The 16823-nt window shown below is 45.6% G+C and overlaps 1 protein-coding gene across 9 annotated transcripts in view; it reads left to right on the forward strand.

The window, feature by feature from the left end:
* The window catches only part of ARHGEF7 (Rho guanine nucleotide exchange factor 7), a 155074-nt gene that overhangs the window by 73370 nt on the left and 64881 nt on the right, over positions 1-16823 (forward strand). For 8 of the 9 annotated variants that reach the window (XM_070520159.1, XM_044779688.2, XM_044779689.2 and 5 more), the window contains 2 exons: positions 4507-4708; positions 16723-16811. In XM_070520159.1, the coding sequence (XP_070376260.1) occupies positions 4510-4708; positions 16723-16811 (288 nt within the window). In that variant the 5' untranslated portion in view covers positions 4507-4509. Of the gene's footprint in view, positions 1-1941; positions 2054-4506; positions 4709-16722; positions 16812-16823 lie in introns of those variants that run through there. The other variant, XM_044779691.2, reaches the window with a different exon arrangement.

A 16823-nucleotide genomic window follows, 5' to 3' on the forward strand; every position in this document is an offset into this window, starting at 1 on the left:
TCCAGCTCTTCTTAGTAGTTCTCTGTCCTTTCAGCCTGTCTTTGGCATCGTGCCCTCTAACAGCATCTTCCGAGCAGTGTCTTAAAAATCTGTCTATCCTTTGGTGTAGTCAGTGATGAATGAATGAAAATTGGTGGAATCAGGAATTTTAAACAGATCTGGACTGGCTGCCTGTCCGTGCCTTTCTTCCCACATCCCCTCTCACACCTCTCCCTGTCCTTTCCTTGTGGAATGTCCATTTCTGAAATAGAGATGGTGTCAGTAGTGTGTGCTTAACTTGTGGCTTGAGTGTAGAGAATTTGTGACTGTAGGGAGAACATAGTTTACCTCGTGTGTAACTCCTGACAGGATAACCCCATGCCTCCACTTATGTTCAGGCTGCTGGTGTGCCCACAGAGGGCCTCAGCGTTGGTTGCTGAACTGAGGTGGATGGGCTGGCAACAGGTCATCCTACGGGGCAGTTTGACCTCCTTAGGGGCCTGCCCTCTGTGTGTGTTTGTTACATGTTGTATTCTGTTCTTGGACTTTATCACCAGGATTGGCTGTGTGCATGTTTTACACACAGCCAGGCAACTCACAGGAAGGAGAATGTAATGAAGATCGTGGTAGACACCTGATGAGCAATGACAGTGGTTTGCAAAAGAGAGCCTGATATAGCATAGTAAGCCTCATAATGTTTCATGTAGACAGAGCAGGGACTACACTGCCCCTTGTCTAGATGTGAGCTTCGCTTGACCGGTGAGCTTTATCTGTCTTGCCACCATTTGAGCATGCTAGGGAGCATCGTGTTTGAGGTGACAGTGGTCAGCCAGGGCGTTGGTTGTCAAAAGTTGAAGAGAGGGGCTGGCCCCTTGGCCAAGTGGTTAAATTCGCATGCTCCGCTTTGGCAGCCCAGGATTTTGGTGGTTCGCATCCTGGACGCGGACATCAGGCCATGCTAAGGTGGCGTCCCACATGGCAAAACCCAAAGGACCTACAACTAGAATATACAGCTGTGTACTGGGGCGCTTTGGGGAGAAGCAGAAGAAGAAGACAAAAAAAAGACTGGCAACAGACGTTAGCTCAGGTGCCAATCTCTAAAAAAAAAAAGTTGAAGAGAGATTTCTTCATTGAATATTCTAAGTGTCAAATATTAAGTATGCATTAAATATTTTTAAATTAGTTAATGTATTTGAATTATTAAATATTTATAATTTATAACTGCTAATGTATAAACACATTTAAATAGATAAGTATTAGATATTTTAGGAATTATGTCAGCTCCTCTTCATTGAGGATCTGTCTCATCACTGTGTGCTTTATCTTTTTCATCTTTTTGTTTAGTGATACATATGCACCTTGTTTAAAGAGTTAGGTAATTCTCCAAGACTTGCTGTTAGGGAAAAGTGTCAGTAGTGACAACCACTTTCCATTCTTTTCCATTGATTCTTTAGGTGTTTGCCTGTGTGACTCTAAATAAGTGCCTCTATTAAACTTGATTTTTTTTTGACTTGAAGTGTTAGCAGTGTGGACTTCCCACAGTAGAAGGGGGCCGTGGGCTCCTCCACTGCCCCCAGGCCACTTACCCACATAGGTGCTTCTTGGCCCTTCTTCTTCATGGCTAACTTTCTGCTGTGGCTTCCATTGGGTCAGTGTTGAGTGTATGTCATTGTGGCCCAGACTCCTGGTGGAGCCATGGTGTGCGCTGTGACTCTCCCTCCGTTGGGTCAATGTTGAGTGTATGTCATTGGGCCCAGACTCCTGGTGGAGCCACGGTGTACGCTGTGACTCTCCTTGCTTTCCTGACAGCATTTTGTTTTCTGGAATTGATAGTTGTTCCTTATTTGCTTACTGTTCTGTGCTCCTTTTGCAGGTTGCAGTCCTGGTCTTTTGCCTTTTCTAAGGATCTTTTCTTGTCCATTCAGACATATTAGGATTCTTCACTTTCTTTTTCCTAAGGAACTCTCTTGAAGTCTTCCAACAACCACTTGGTTGTCAGCCAGGCTGTGGACAGCTGCCGTCTCTGAGGTTTGCTTCACCACCACCCTGCACACGCTCTTGTACGTGAGTCAAGGTACAGGACTTTCTCTACATCTTCATTTTTTCCTGCATCTTTCTTTCTCTACATCTTCATTGTTTTCTTGGTCACTTCCCCTGTTTTGGAGGAGTACATCTTTGACTAACTTCTTGAGAAAGGGTGCATGGGAAGTAAAGTTTTTGACATCTTGCATATCTGCAGATGTCTTTTTTATCCTAAGATTTTTTTCTTTGTCTTTACTTTTCTGAAGTTTAATTATGATGTGACGTGGTTTGTATTTCTTTCGGCTTATCCTGTCTGGGGTTCACTCAGCTTCTTGAATCTGTATATTTTTATCTTTTGCTAAAGTAGGGGTATTTTCAACCGTATTACGTACACTACTTCTCAGCATTGCCCTCTTTCTCCTCCAAGACTTTGATGATACCAGTCTCAGATCTTTGTTCTTTCCCACGAGTCCCTGGGGCTCTCAGCACTTTCTTTCACTCTGTGAGTTGAGTAAATTTTCTAAGTTCTGTTTCTTCTCTGAGATTGTCTGCTTTCCCTGTCTATTTAGAGAGATTTGTAATTGCTCTTTGAAGTCTTTGATGCTGCAAACCCTTTTTGGTGATCCCAGCCTCTGCTTCATCTCAGTGTTGGCGTTGGTGTCTTTTTTCATTCCATCTATGACTTTCCTGGTTCTTGGAGTGAGGAGTGTTTTCCATTGTGTCCTGGACACTTTGGAGAGTGTGTTAGGAGATGCTGGATCCTCCTTAAATCTTGCATCTTAGCAGGCTGTAGCCCTGGTGGGTTTAGTGTGACTGTCCTGGCCTAGGTTGGTAGGCTGTGGTTCCAGTGACAGCTTAGTTTCCAGAGTCTTGTGGTAGTGTCTGGTTGGGCTCATTCCCCTGGTGTCTCTGGGGTTCTGCTGGCCCCCTGACTGTGCTGCTGGATGGGCAGGGCGGGGGGGAAACGCTGGGCCTGGGTCCTCCCCTGAGGGTGGGTGCAGGGTGGGGAGATGCTAGGCCTGGGTCCTCCCCTGAGGGTGGGTGGAGGGTGGGGGAGATGCTGGGCCTGGGTCCTCTCCTGAGGGTGGCTGCAAGGTGGGGAGATGCTGGGCCTGGGTCCTCCCCTGAGCGTGGGTGCAGGGTGGAGAGACACTGGGCCTGGGTCCTCTCCTGTGGGTAGGTGCAGGGTGGGGAGATGCTGGGCCTGGCTCCTCCCCTGAGGGTGGGGAGGTGCTGGGCCTTGGTGCTCCCCTGAGGGTGGGTGGAGGGTGGGGAGATGCTGGGCCTGGGTGCTCCCCTGAGAATGGGTGGAGGGTGGGGAAGTACTGGGCCTGGGTGCTCTCCTGTGGGTGGAGGGCAGGAGAGGTGTGTGTGGGCACATGGGGCTGCCTGCTGCCACCTGGTGGCGATGGAGACTGGGACTTCCTTTCTGATCTTTGCTGATGTCGCTGGCACGGGCAGAGTGCTGGTGCTCCGTAGGGCATGGGACGTCTTACCCAGTCCCCGTGGACACCCAGTGCAGGCTGAGAGGGCTCACCTGCTGTCGGTGGGTGAGTGCTCTGCCTGCTCCCCCTTTCCCTTGCCTTTGGCCAGGAGAGCAGGCTTTTGTTCGGGATGTGTTTTTGTTTACTCCTGTTGGCAGTTCAGGGTTGCAGGCCTCTCCAGCATCCAGTCAAGAATGGATAGATGGAGATAAAAAGAAACTATAGCCAGTCTGCCTTCCTCTTTCTACCTTTCAGAGATCTGAAAATGTGCTTAACCGCTGAGAAAAATGCAAATTAAAATGAGCTGCCATTTCTTTCCATCAGTTTGGCAATATCTAGTGTTGGTGAATGTTTGAGGAACTAACTCTTAGGTACGCTGATGGAAATGTAGCTTGCTGTACATTTGTAGAACTTTCTTAGACGGCACTTTAGAAAGAGGTGTTAAAATTTGAAGTGTGTCATACATACTCTCTGACCTGAATTTAACAGATAGGCTTATTTACAGGTGTGTTGAAAGATAGACGTACGAATAGTTTTAACACAGCCTTGTTTTGCAATAGAAAAATACTAGAAACAGCCTTAAATCCCGTAATGGAGAATTGGTTAAGTAAGTACTGGCCCAGCCATACAGTATAATATTACACATTTAGTTAAGACTAAAGTAATTGTAAGTACTGCTGGGAAAATGACTGTAGTATGTTAACTTTTTGTCAATTGTAGGGAAGTATGTACAATATAATTCCATGTAAACATGTGAAAGTGTGTATGTGTTCATGCAGGCAGAACGATGGCAGGAATAAGAGCTCTCAGGCCGTTAAGAGGGTTTCCTCCAGGACTGTGAATGGGGGTGCTGGTGGTCAAGGTGCTCTGTGGAAGATAGGAAACTTAAATTTCTCTTCTTTAAACGTTCCTTTGCTACTTGAATGGGGCAATTATGCTACATTTATAATAGTGCAGTCTAATCTAATTGTTTTATAATGATGTAGACCGTGCTTCATGAAATTTTTCTCCCCCTCTCCAGGACATGACCGATAATAGCAACAATCAGCTGGTAGTAAGAGCCAAGTTCAACTTCCAGCAGACAAATGAAGATGAGCTTTCTTTTTCGAAAGGAGACGTCATCCATGTCACTCGAGTGGAGGAAGGGGGCTGGTGGGAGGGGACGCACAACGGCAGGACTGGCTGGTTCCCCAGCAACTACGTGCGAGAGATCAAGCCCAGCGGTAAGTGGCGTGTTGGCAGAAGGGCCCATTGCTTCTCTTCTGGAGGAGGAGGAGCAGAGAGACCTGAATGTGCTCTGTGCCGAGTGCTTTCCTTCACTGAACCTGTCGCAGTGACCCTGGCTGAGGGTGCAGATTCTTCCCTGTTCTTTTTGGTTCAGTGGAGGTGATTTTTAGCCGCACATTGGGTGCTAGGATAAAGGGCTCCATAGTTACAAACCAGCATTTCATTCAGTCATGACATCAGCGGTTTAAAATAGAGACTTACTGTCTGTTATTTTCCATAGGTAAGGACAACATCTCAAATCTGTGTTTATTTTTGCTGTTACACTTTTATATTAAGGTAAAATTTATTGTCCTTTTTTAAGGCTAGTGTCAGGACTCGGAGTTTGAGATTATCTTGTGGGCTGTATTCAATTTTTATTGCTATGAGTGCTTTTGCCAATCACGTAGAGTTAAGTAATTTCTGTCGGTTTTTTTGTTTAATGATAGTATTTTGGGGGCTGGCCCCGTGGTTTGCGTGCTCCGCTTCAGTGGCCCAGGGTTTCCCCAGTTCGGATCCTGGGTGTGGACCTCGTACTGCTCAGGCCGTGCGGAGGTGGCGTCTCACATAGCAGAACTAGAAGGACCTACAGCTAGGATATACAACTACGCACTGGGGGGCTTTCGGGAGAAGAAGAAAAAGATAAAAAAAAAAAAGATTGGCAACAGATGTTAGCTTAGGTGCCAAGCTTTAAAAAAAAAAAGTATTTTAAAATGCATCACTTTCCTTATGTTTCCTGTAATTTAACATTATTTTGTTGCCTTTAAAAAATTTTCAGAGGCTTATTATTTTGAAAGGGAATAGTGGTATTTGGCACTTTTTTCATTTCTGCTTAGGTGTGGTTCACACGATGGAATTGAAAGTGCTCTCTGAGGCTTGGGATCTGTGATTTATGTCACAAAGGTGTGGCCGTGAAAGTTTCATAAGGCTAGAGATGGGAGCGCTCAGCACAGGTTCTCTGTGTTTGTGGAATGCCTGTGCTGTGCTTGATGTTCACAGGGTAGTGAGTCTTCCTGAACGCGCGATGCTTCATGAGTCGGCATGCGTGTTTGACAAGATGCTGTGGACAGAGACTGCTAGGTTTTATGAGTGCAGCCATGTAGTTCTTGCCCACATGGATTCCTACATGTTAGATAAAAGGTCTTTATATGGAACTTGGTTAGAAGTTCTCCGATGAGAAGTAGAAGGAGAATGAGTTCAAGACCAGCATCCAAAAGGGGAGGAGTGTGGGTGGCTGGAGAGAAGGAGATGGGGTGGCATTTGCAGAATGAGTCTCCCATAGCTTTATTTGCATCTTGTCCCTTTAATGGGAAAATGCTGTTGTGTGGTACAGCTTCTCTAGTTCTGCTTGGGGAAAGAGTGGTTTCTAGTTAGTGGCTGATAGAGAGGGAAGTGTGGGAAGAGCATGATGAGAAGTTCAGCTCTGCTTGGGCTGGTGGGAGCCCTCAGGAGGCCCGCAGACGTTGCAGGTGTGGAGTCAGGGGAGCAGCGTCTCACTTGCAGGGCTCTCGTGGGATGCAAGGGTTCAGGGTGGTTTGGTGTGTGCTTCAGTGCCTGCCACAGAGTAGGAGCTCAGTGAGTGACAGTTGCTGCCATTTCATTTTTTTAAGGCAGCAAGAAAAAAAACATTTTAAAATGTAAATGTACTTGTTTATTTTCTCAGCAATGACCTCAAACAATAAGTATTTTAATAAGGCAGCTGGCCTGATTTGTAAACGTCTCTGGTGTTGGATTTTATTTTAGGAATAACACATACCTATTCTTTCTTTTTTTATTGTGCTAAAATATACATAATGTAAAATTTACCATTTTAACCATTTTCAAAATTTTTTTGTGTACAGTTCAGTGGCAATAAGTACATTGATATTATTCAACCTTCACCACTATCCATCTCCAGAACTTTTTCATTTTCCCAAACTGGAGCTCTGCCTGTTAAATAACCCCCCATTCCTGTCTCCCTGAGGCCCTGGCAGCCCCGTTCCACTTTCTGTCTCCGTGAATTTGCTGCTCTAAGAACTGCATGTAAGTGGAATCATAGAGTACTTGTCCTTTGAGTCTGGCTTATTTCACTGGGCATAATGTTCTCAAGCTTCATCCACGTTGTAGCATGTGTCAGAATTTCCTTCCTTTTTGAGGCTAAATAATATCCCATTTTAAGGAACAAAGCCCACATCTCTGTTTCTCCTTTTCTCTCGTACTACTACCACACTCACAACTCTTCCCACAGCAGGTGTGGGTTTTCCACACATCACGCAATTCAGTGACACCAGCTGGGGTCCTGCAGCTCAGTTAAGTTCTGACACCATCTGCCTGGAGTTAGCGTCAGAACCCACAGGACTGACCCACTTTACCTCTGCTTCCGGCCAACTAGCTGTAAATTGGGCCTCCCATGACCCGCTCCTTGGGTTGATAATTTGCTGGAGTGGCTCATAGAACTCAGGGAAGCACTTACTTAGATTTACCAGTTTATTTTGTAGTAAAGGATATAGATGAGGAGGCACATAGGGCCGAGGTCCAGAAGGGTCCCGAGCACAGAAGTTTCTCTCCCCGTGGAGTTGGGATGTCCCACCTTCCTGGCATGTGGATGTGCTCACCAGCCTGGAAGCTCTCTGAACCCCACACTGCTGCAGTTTTATGGAGGTTTTATCACACAGGCTTGATCGTTTATTAACTCAGTCTCCAGCCCTTCATTCCTTCCTGAAGATTGGGGATGGGCCTGAAAGGTCCAGGCCTCTAATCGTGGCTTGGTGACCAGCCCCTCATTCCAGGAGGAGCCATCCGGGAGCCCTCTCAGAATCGCTTTATTAAAACAAAAGACGTTCCTGTCACCCAGGGAATTCCAAAGGATTTAGGAGCTCTGTCAGGAACCATCATCAGAGATCAGATATTAGAACAAAAGATGCTCCGACGTTCTTATCACTTAGGAAATTACAAGGGTTTTAGGAGCTCTGTGCCATGAACCAGTATATATATTTTCTATTTCACCACCTTATTTTGTGTATCCATTCATTGTTGCTGGACGTTTGGGTTGTTTCCACCTTTTGGCGTTGGTGAATAGTGTTGGTGTGAATATCGTGTGTGCAGATTCCTGTTTGAGTCCTTGCTGGCAGCTCTCTGGTATATGCCTAGGAGTGGAATTGCCGGTTCGCATGGTGATTCTGTTTCAGTTTGGAGGAGCCGCCATGCGGCATCTGCAGTGGCTGCACTGTTTCCATGCCTGTCAGCAGTGCTCAAGGGCTCCGGTTTCTCCACATCTTTGCCAGCGCTTGTTTTCTGTTTGTGATAATAGCCATCATAATGGGCATGACGTGGTGTCTCATTGTTGCTATTCTTCTGTAGTTGTTGATAATAAAAACAATATTTTTTCATTATTATTATAATAAAATTAAAAATAGCCAAGATTTTTTTGGCTGTTTATTATATTCTGGTTACTGTATAAAGTGCTTTTTATCTGTGACCTCATTCAGTCTCACCACAACCCCAGAAGACAAGTGGTGTTGAGATATTCTGGGCAGAGGCTACAAATAAGTCCCATCCTTTTAATCTATCCAGGTGTAGAACCAGCTGAGGGTGTGGCGCTGGTATCAAGCTGATAGGATGGAAATGTCGCTTTGACTTCACGGACATGGCTGTTGGGAAATGTAGCTCAGTCTGCGACTTAGTTGGACTTGCCAGTAGTCACCTGGTCAGTCCTTGGGACAGCTGAGCAGCCCCGGTACTGGCCTGCAAGCCTGAGGGCTGGGACAGGCTGGATCCAGGCTCTGAGCCCAGCTCTGTGGCCAGTCCTGAAGTCTGATGATTCCTTCTTTTCCTGAGCACAAGAGAGCAGCACTGGGCCCTTTCCAGGAGGATGCTGGAGTTGAGGAGGGACGGGGCGCATGAGGTGGTCTTTCCCTTCGCCAGTGTGGGCTAGGCGGTCACAGCACTGCTGCTCCGGCTGACACCTGTTGAAACTGAGCCATCTTGAATTCTGCTATGAATGACTCATTTAAATGGGAATTTTGGTCTGATCTTGAGTCGATATACTAAGAGTGCAGGTGGATGATTCTTACTGTGCAGGTATTTCTCCTCATGAAGTCTTCAAAGTTAACCTTTGATGGTTACACTGAAAAGACGGTTTGTTGGTCTCAAAGTCCTCTGCGGGTGATTTCTGGGAGTTATTTTCAAATGGCTTGAATGTCATCAGTGTCATCTGTTGGTGGTGGTGTGTTTCACAGGACGCTGTTACCTTTTAAGGGCTAATGATGGAGAATGAACGTCTTGTTTTCAAGCCCTGTTTTTGGAGTGGAATGTTGGGCGTAAGAGCTGGTGGGGACAGACGCAGCCCTGGAAGCATCAGCCATTGCATGTTTATAAGTGTTTGCGTATGTCAAGAGCGACTATGTCGCCTTGTTCTGCGTGAAATTCCCATTTTTGCTTCTTACTCTGCTTCCTTAGTGTGTGTGTGAGAGAAAGAGGCTCCTTTAAACGTGCATGTAACTGCATTGTTGTCAAAGGGTTCTTTGTAGGGGGTCACATAGAATCCCTAGTTTTTGTACCAAACTGAGACCTAAGTAACTTTGTAAAATTGCCTTTTTTCCTGTTTACTTTTAAAAATATAAGGAATAACATATTTGCTCATATTGGTGATCTGACAGTTGAATCAAAGGAATGACATCTTTTGGGAATAACTTTCCATCCCTAGAGTTCTCAGATTACCTGAGTATATTCTGAGGAAGGTTATCACCATCTGATTTTAAATGTGGGCATTTTGAGACAGAAAGACGTAAAACCACATTTTTACCATATCCATTTATAACAGTCAAAAATCAAACTGTAGGATCACAGTAACATTTCAGTATTGCATTTTTTTCAGTAAATTATGCACCTTTTGATTTTGGAATAGGTTTCTTTTTTTTGAAAAGTGTGTTTAACGTGTAAGCATTGCAATTTACGGTATAATTAATGCTTCATTTTCTGTGAACAGCATGTGCCGGGTCCTAACATACAGACTCCTCTAACTGGCAGTCATGTTAAGATCATTTCCTTGTGACACAAAAACACTGACTTCCTTTAAATTGTGAGTTTCTCTTCTGTGTTAAATTTTGATTTGATTTACAAGTATTTTTATTGCATCAGCAACACTGAGGTCTACCTTTAAGTGATATCCTCTGGGCCGAGTATCTCCAGGCAAGCTCTCAAGAATGTCCAGTTTCTCCCTTGCCCTTGGGGAGGCGTGAGTGGCTGCCATTGTTTGCCCTCTTGTGGTGAGAGAGGCAGTGTTCTCATCCATGTCACTGTGGTGTGTGTTTGTACCTTTGCCCTATGTGTGGTTTCTTGTTTGAAATAATCCCTCTTTGAAGACAGCTATCTCCCAAGAACCTGCATAAGGATGTTTCTAATGCTTGCTGCAAATGCCCTGTACATTCTTCCTGAATACTATTTTGTGGGAGATATGTCATTGTTGCTTAGCATTTATTTTCTCTACACGTTTTCGATGTGTCATACCCATGGATTTCTACTGCAGATTATGTGCACAGACATACATTTGCATTTTTCACATTCACACGCATACACACATATAATAGAGAATTTCTTAAGTTCAAGGGGGATGGAAGGAAAGAGAAGCAGTAAGGCAGTTTCTGGGAGTGAGTGAGCTGTATCTTTAATGAGCGTTCACACTGCCACTTCCTAGGTTTGTCACTTTTTAATATTTTCTGTTTATTTTTGACATCAAGTGACATAAAATGCAAGCCAAGTTTTGGGCAGTTATTAATTTGGCCACGAAAGAACAGGGTCTGATGTAATGTGCAGGGAGAGGGACAAAGCAGCACAGAACCTGCGTCCTTTGTGTCTCTGGAAATAAGCCTGTGCTCTGGCCCTTACTCCTCTTTGGTGTGGAGTGGGTTGGGCACGTGTGTGTGTGTATGTGTATGCGTGATGTTAGGTGTCTGAAAGCAGCCAGGATGAGGCTGCGCCTCTCCAGACTGTCTCTTCAAGATGCACAGTTTTTGATAGGCAGGAGGAGCATGCACTGTAAGATTTGCCCCTCTGAAGCATGTGTGGGGAACCTAGCACAGTGGACAGAGGGATCTGGGCTTACATGGCTTGCAACTTTTTCTGGAATGTGGAAGTGAATGTTCCTCCAGATTAACATAGTAAACAGGCACTCACCCAAACACCAGTGTTCCTGGGTGCCGTATGGGACGTTCTGGGAGCGTGGCCGTACCCCATTGATGTGATGAAGCATGCTCAGTTTTGTGGACGCGCCCCACAGGTCCACTGACGTGTAGTAGTTTGGGGTCAAGGTTGACAGTCTTCCAGCGTTAGAGATGTTCTGTTAAAAAGTTTCATTTTTATTTATAAAACGTTATGTTAAAGTAAAACAGTTGTTGTTTCATGTGACAACAAAGCAAGTGGGACAGAAAAGCTTAGGTGGAAAGCAGAGATCTCTTGCTGCTCCTTCCTCACCCCAGGGAGACGCTGTGCTGAGCGCCCTCCTCCTGAGGAGCTGCCTTCCAGTGCTTTCCTGAGTGCTGGCCTTCTCTGCATTGCTTTGTGTCCCGTAGACCTTGTCTCTTGACTCCTGGTCTTCCCCTTCCCTCCCTCCTCCTTGCAGGCTTGTTCTTTACACTATTTTGTTGCTTCCCTTTATCAGCGATACTAAATAGTACCCTTCAGTCTTGATTTTGTATCTCCTGGACATTTGTCAGTTGTCTCTTGATGCCCCACTGTGTGACACAGGAACTTACCTTGACCTTTCTTTACCCTTTGTTCCGCTTTGGTCAGCTATGTTTTCCATAGTACATTGTCAAGGTTGTTATGACACACTTGGTTCTAAAACCACAGCAACATCCATTCCACAAATATTTACTTGAGTGACCACTGTTGTGGGAACTGGGAAAATAGTGAAAAAAATCAACAAAGTGTCTGTCCATAAATTATGAAACTTACCTGAGATTTCCTGAATAGAAAATTAAGTAGAATAAATGATGAAGGAGGTGTTCGTCCTTTGTGCTCGCTGCTGACATTGAGTAAAAAAGGAGGGGCACTGTTAGAAAATTAAAAAGACTTAGAGACGTGGCAGTCACATGCATGGTGTAGATCTTATTAGTTCCTGATTCAAATAAGCCAGCTATAAAAAGTTGTGACGAACAGGGAAATTTGAATATAGACTAGGCATTAGATGGTATTAAGGAATTATTAATTTTTTTAGGTGTGATAATGGCCTGATGCTAGGATTTTAATTCAAAAAAAGAAAAGGTTCCTCTGAGTAAGATGGACACTAATGTATTGATGGGTAAAAGGACACAGTTTCTGGGATTTATTATATAATGCTTCCAGAAAAGAAAAAGGAGGGAGATAAGATCAATTCAGTGTTGATAACTGTTGATGCTAATAAGTAAGAGTGTGTTGTGCATACACACACAAACATCCATACACGTGGGTCTTCTACTTTTATGTATGTTTGTAAATTTCTGTAGTAAATTTAGGGAAAAACCAGTGATGGCACACTTTGAGACAAAGGTGCAAGAGTGTTTACTATTTGCACATCATCACTAAAAGAACTGGGGAGACGAAGGAGAAGACAGTTGAAACCTGATAGGAAGGGGCATAGGACTGAAGACAGTGACAGGAGAGCAGCCGGGACCGAACGGTGGCCTGGCCGGTGGGGTATAACCGAGGTGGTGACGATACTGCAGGAGCTGGGAGGGAGAGGGCTTGGAGTTGTTCTCAGGGCTGAGGCTCCTGGAGGGCGCAGCCTGTGAGGGTTAACCCTGTGCCCTGTGGGGTCAGTTACACACATCTCAGAGCCGAAAGCAGTGGAAGTGTGGCTTTCAAACAAGTGGAAGAGGGAAATAAGCAATAACAGGAACTCTTATTATTCCAAACAGAGGCAGAAGAAAAGAAACCGTGATAGTTGAATCATGTGAGATTGCCAGTATCTGGCTGCCTTTGCCCCACGCAGGGGGAGAGGGCTGTTATGTGTGGGCTTCCCAAAGTGTCATGGCCGTGAGTGCTGCTTCAGGCGCCTTCCCGTTCATCCAAGGGCGGGCTGTGATTTTGGCGGAGCTGGTGTGCTTTAACCCAGGACGTGAGATGTCCTCATTTCTGGAAAGTATCTTCTCAAGTAATGCGTCTCTTGTTCCCTTTGTTTTCTCCTGAAAATCCTATTAAGATGTCTTATTTTGCCCTCTGTGGCTTTTAATCTATTTTGCTTATTTTTAGTTTCTTTGTTTTGCTGGATGGAGTCCATTCCTCAGATGTCGTTCAGTTCACCAGTTCCCTCCTCAGCTTAAGTCCACGGAGATGTACAGCTTAGTGACCATTGTATTCATTTCTAGAAGTGATCTCGTTCTTTTCCAGCTGTTTTTCATGTTCCTAGTACCTTTTTTCTTCATTGTGGTCCCGTTTTCTTTCCAGGCATTTTAAATGTACTTACTCTATAGTTTCCTTGATCACCCCATTATTTCTGTGTCTTGGGTACGAGTTCCTTTGTGTGTTGTATTTCTTTACACTCTCGGTGGTTTAGTTCTTCAGAGCTTGTGCTTTTTTGTTATGGATTCGTCTCTGATGGATGGTTGTTCAGGTGGTCCCTCTGTATCCTGGGTTGCAGAAACCTTCCTACGGAGAGGAGTGACATTTGCTTCTTCAGAACCCGCGTAGGGTTTTCTTGCTCTAGGCTCATCCTGGTGGGCCTGCAGGAAGACCGTGTAGCTTTGGGTCGCCTGCCTCGGCAGGGTTGGGCTCCGGGTTTTGATCTCTCATAGGCTGTGTCCCCTGTCCTCGAGTAGCCAGCATACTTCCTTGCTGTTCCTCTGGACCAGTGGAACCTTTTCTCAGCCTTAGGGGTGACCAAGAGATCCCTCCCGTTTTACTGTGCCTGGTGAGACCAGGGCTGTCTTGCCCCTGCGTTGGTTGCAGCCAAGCCCTGGGACCGGCCCTTTGTGTCACTGTCATTGGTGGTGTTTTGAGATCCTCCTTACTTTTGGCACCTAGGGATCCCCACTCCCTTTTTCTTTTAGCACATTTATTTTTAAATTCTGATGTTTTCAGCATTATTTTTAGTTTATTGCAGGAAAGAGAAGATCTGCTCCGGGGACCCTGGAGAGGTCACACTACATCGCGTTCTCGCCATTTCGCTGCTCCTCAGTGAGGGAATTGTATCAGTTTTTGGCTCTCAGATGGTCCAAGATTGTTCTGTTTTTCTTAGGATATTAGGGGGGCTGAGTGTCTTCTAATATATTTTCTGTGAATTTGTTATGAATGGCCATAACTTCGCCTCTGATATATTACATTTAACGCTTAAAATTTTTTTTTGGAAGCAGGTACTAGAGGGTTCCTTAAAGCCGTACAGGAGTTCCTGCGGTAAACCCAGGCAGCGAGGCTCCCGCTCCCTAAAGGAGTTCCTGCAGTGGACCCTGGCACCGAGGCTCCCGCTCCCTAAGGGAGTTCCTGCGGTGGACCCGGGCACCGAGGCTCCCGCTCCCTAAGGGAGTTCCTGCGGTGGACCCGGGCACCGAGGCTCCCGCTCCCTAAGGGAGTTCCTGCGGTGGACCCGGGCACCGAGGCTCCCGCTCCCTAAAGGAGTTCCTGCGGTAAACCCAGGCACCAAGGCTCCCGCTACCTGTGCTGTTCACCATGTCACGTCCCGGTGCGACTATCCCTAGAGCCTGGACTGGGATGTGAATGCTGAATGCCCTCTGGCGTGGGCGTTTGCTGGGAGACTGCATAGCCCTGTGATAAGAGCCTTGCAGCGTTGGCTGGTGGGAGTCGGCCTGAGTGAGAGCCAGGCACGGGCTCTCCCATCCCTGCTGTCCTCCTGGGACCTGCCCTGACTGTTCGCGGTAGTTAGCTGTCTTGCGGAGAGAGGGCGTTGCAGTTACTGGCACTGCAAGCAGGCACTGCTCCTCTGTGTGACAGCTCAGTGCAGGGGCTTTATGGCTATAGAGCCCTCTTGTTGAGAGCTGAATACGAGGTTTTGCGGATGAGTTCATGAGACCTCCTAGCCCAAGAGTTTTGGTTTAGAGGCCAGCAGAATTGTGAATTCTATTTTTCTAAGGGAGAAAAGACAAATTCTTTGGACTTAAGCCTGAGTTGTCTGGTTCTCTTCTGCCTATCTTTTATTTTTATATAATATTAGTAACCTGAAACTTTGTTTTGAAAAAGCTTTTTCCCTTTAGTTCTCATAGTAAATTAATTGAGTTTTATTAACTATAGTGTGAGATGTGCCTTAAGTTGAAGTGAAGTGAGGCACTGTCAAATTATTTGCTTTTAAAATAACTTAGAGCAGGTTCAGAGTCATTCTTGTGAATCAACTTCACTCTTTCCATGTACTGTTGATCATCCTGATGGCTGTAATTTAGGCATCAGTGACCTCCCCTCTACTATTATTGTGTATTCTTCCCCCAAATTTCAGATTTTAAAGATGAAAAGGCATTGTTTTTCTTAGGATGAAAACATGTCATAGTTTTTTCTTCCACAGTTTAATTCTTTGCTGTGGATATAAGATTGAGAAGGAAAGTGTGTTACCTAGAATAGATTGGTTTTTCTCCTTGTATTTCTTGTGGTTTAGAAGTAATTTATTTCCCATGGAGTTCTGATTTCCATCCTGTGGGCAGAGAGGATTCTTTCAATTAGGGATAACACCTTCTGTTTTGTTCTTTATTTTCAACCATTTGGAAAGCCTCTACAGTGAGGCATTGAAGGAAGAGTTAGATAAACCACTCCATGGTTAAATATAGTGTGTCTTGTTTTGGGCATTTTGGGTTTCTGTTGCTAAGAAGGTAATGGAGATACTGAGCAGGCATTTGGAATTAAGCACCTGAAGCGTGGGTGTGTTTGTGGTTGAAGGTGCTGTTTTAGGAAATACTATCTAAAGAGAGGGATTCTGGACTGTGTGCTCAGCTTCCTTCCACTTAACACACCAGAGGGACAGTAACAGCGATTCATACAGCAGGACCCTGCAGGGGAGACGAGGGAAAGGTGTTGTATCAGTCAAGTCCCTTAGGAAATGCTGATTGGAATTTCTCCCTTCCTCCCCACCAGCCCAGGTAGCCTTGGAGAACCTGTGATTAACAGACACACCCACTCCCAGAATCAGCAATAGACACAGACAGACAGATAGACCCACCTCACAGCACCTGTGATAGACAGACACACCCACCCCTCAGAACCAATGATAGACAGGCACACCCTGACTGTCCATAGTACCAGTGATGGACACCCTTCCCGCCCCCGCCAAAGAACCAATGCTAGACACACACACACATATTCTGAGAGCCGTGTTATCAGTTAACAAGTACTTCTTCAGTCTCCCTTATGCTGAATAAGTCTCTTTTGAATGGATGTTGAATGAAAGCCATGCAATTTTAAATCTTTGAGTGTTTGCAGTAATCATGGCTGCTTCTGTTGTCCCTGGGGCAGAGGGTATTAAGGCAGCGTGGTTTTTCTAGTCTTCGTCCCGGCTTGGCTATGCTTTCCTTCTCCTTTGTCTGTTGCCTTTAGCCAGACCCTACTTGTTTAGAGAGACTTGCATTCCGAGTGATCTGAATCCCTGAAATACAGTCCAGACCATGGGACTTGATTGTCTTGATGTTGTTACATGTGTGCCAGTGTTCTTTCTTGTCCTGTTGGGGCAATATTTTACCTGTGCTGCACTCCTGAACTGTATGTGTAGTTTGTGACACTTAGAGGTCTTTGTTTGCTGACAGCACTGGAGCAGAATCTGTCAGAGACTTTCAGCCTGAACCCGGAGGATGGGCTGAGGGATGCAGGGTTGTGAAGGGTGCGGCTCCCTGACCTCAGGGTTGCGTGTGAGGAGATGCGGACGCCGTGATGCCTCCCTTGCACGCACAGGCATCTGTCCAGCTTCCCCTTTTGTTTGTTGTTTCACTTAAGGTTGCTGGACCAGCACCTTTAGCTGTGTGGGGGGCTGGTGCATTTGGTCATCTCTAGTGTCGATCAGTAAAACTACGTTACGTTTTTATTTCAGAAAAGCCTGTGTCGCCAAAATCCGGAGCGTTGAAGAGCCCTCCCAAAGGATTTGATACGACTGCCATTAACAAAAGCTATTATAATGTGGTGAGTAATTGC

Source organism: Equus asinus, chromosome 11 (assembly GCF_041296235.1).
Source record: "Equus asinus isolate D_3611 breed Donkey chromosome 11, EquAss-T2T_v2, whole genome shotgun sequence".
In the NCBI taxonomy this organism is placed as follows: domain Eukaryota; kingdom Metazoa; phylum Chordata; class Mammalia; order Perissodactyla; family Equidae; genus Equus; species Equus asinus.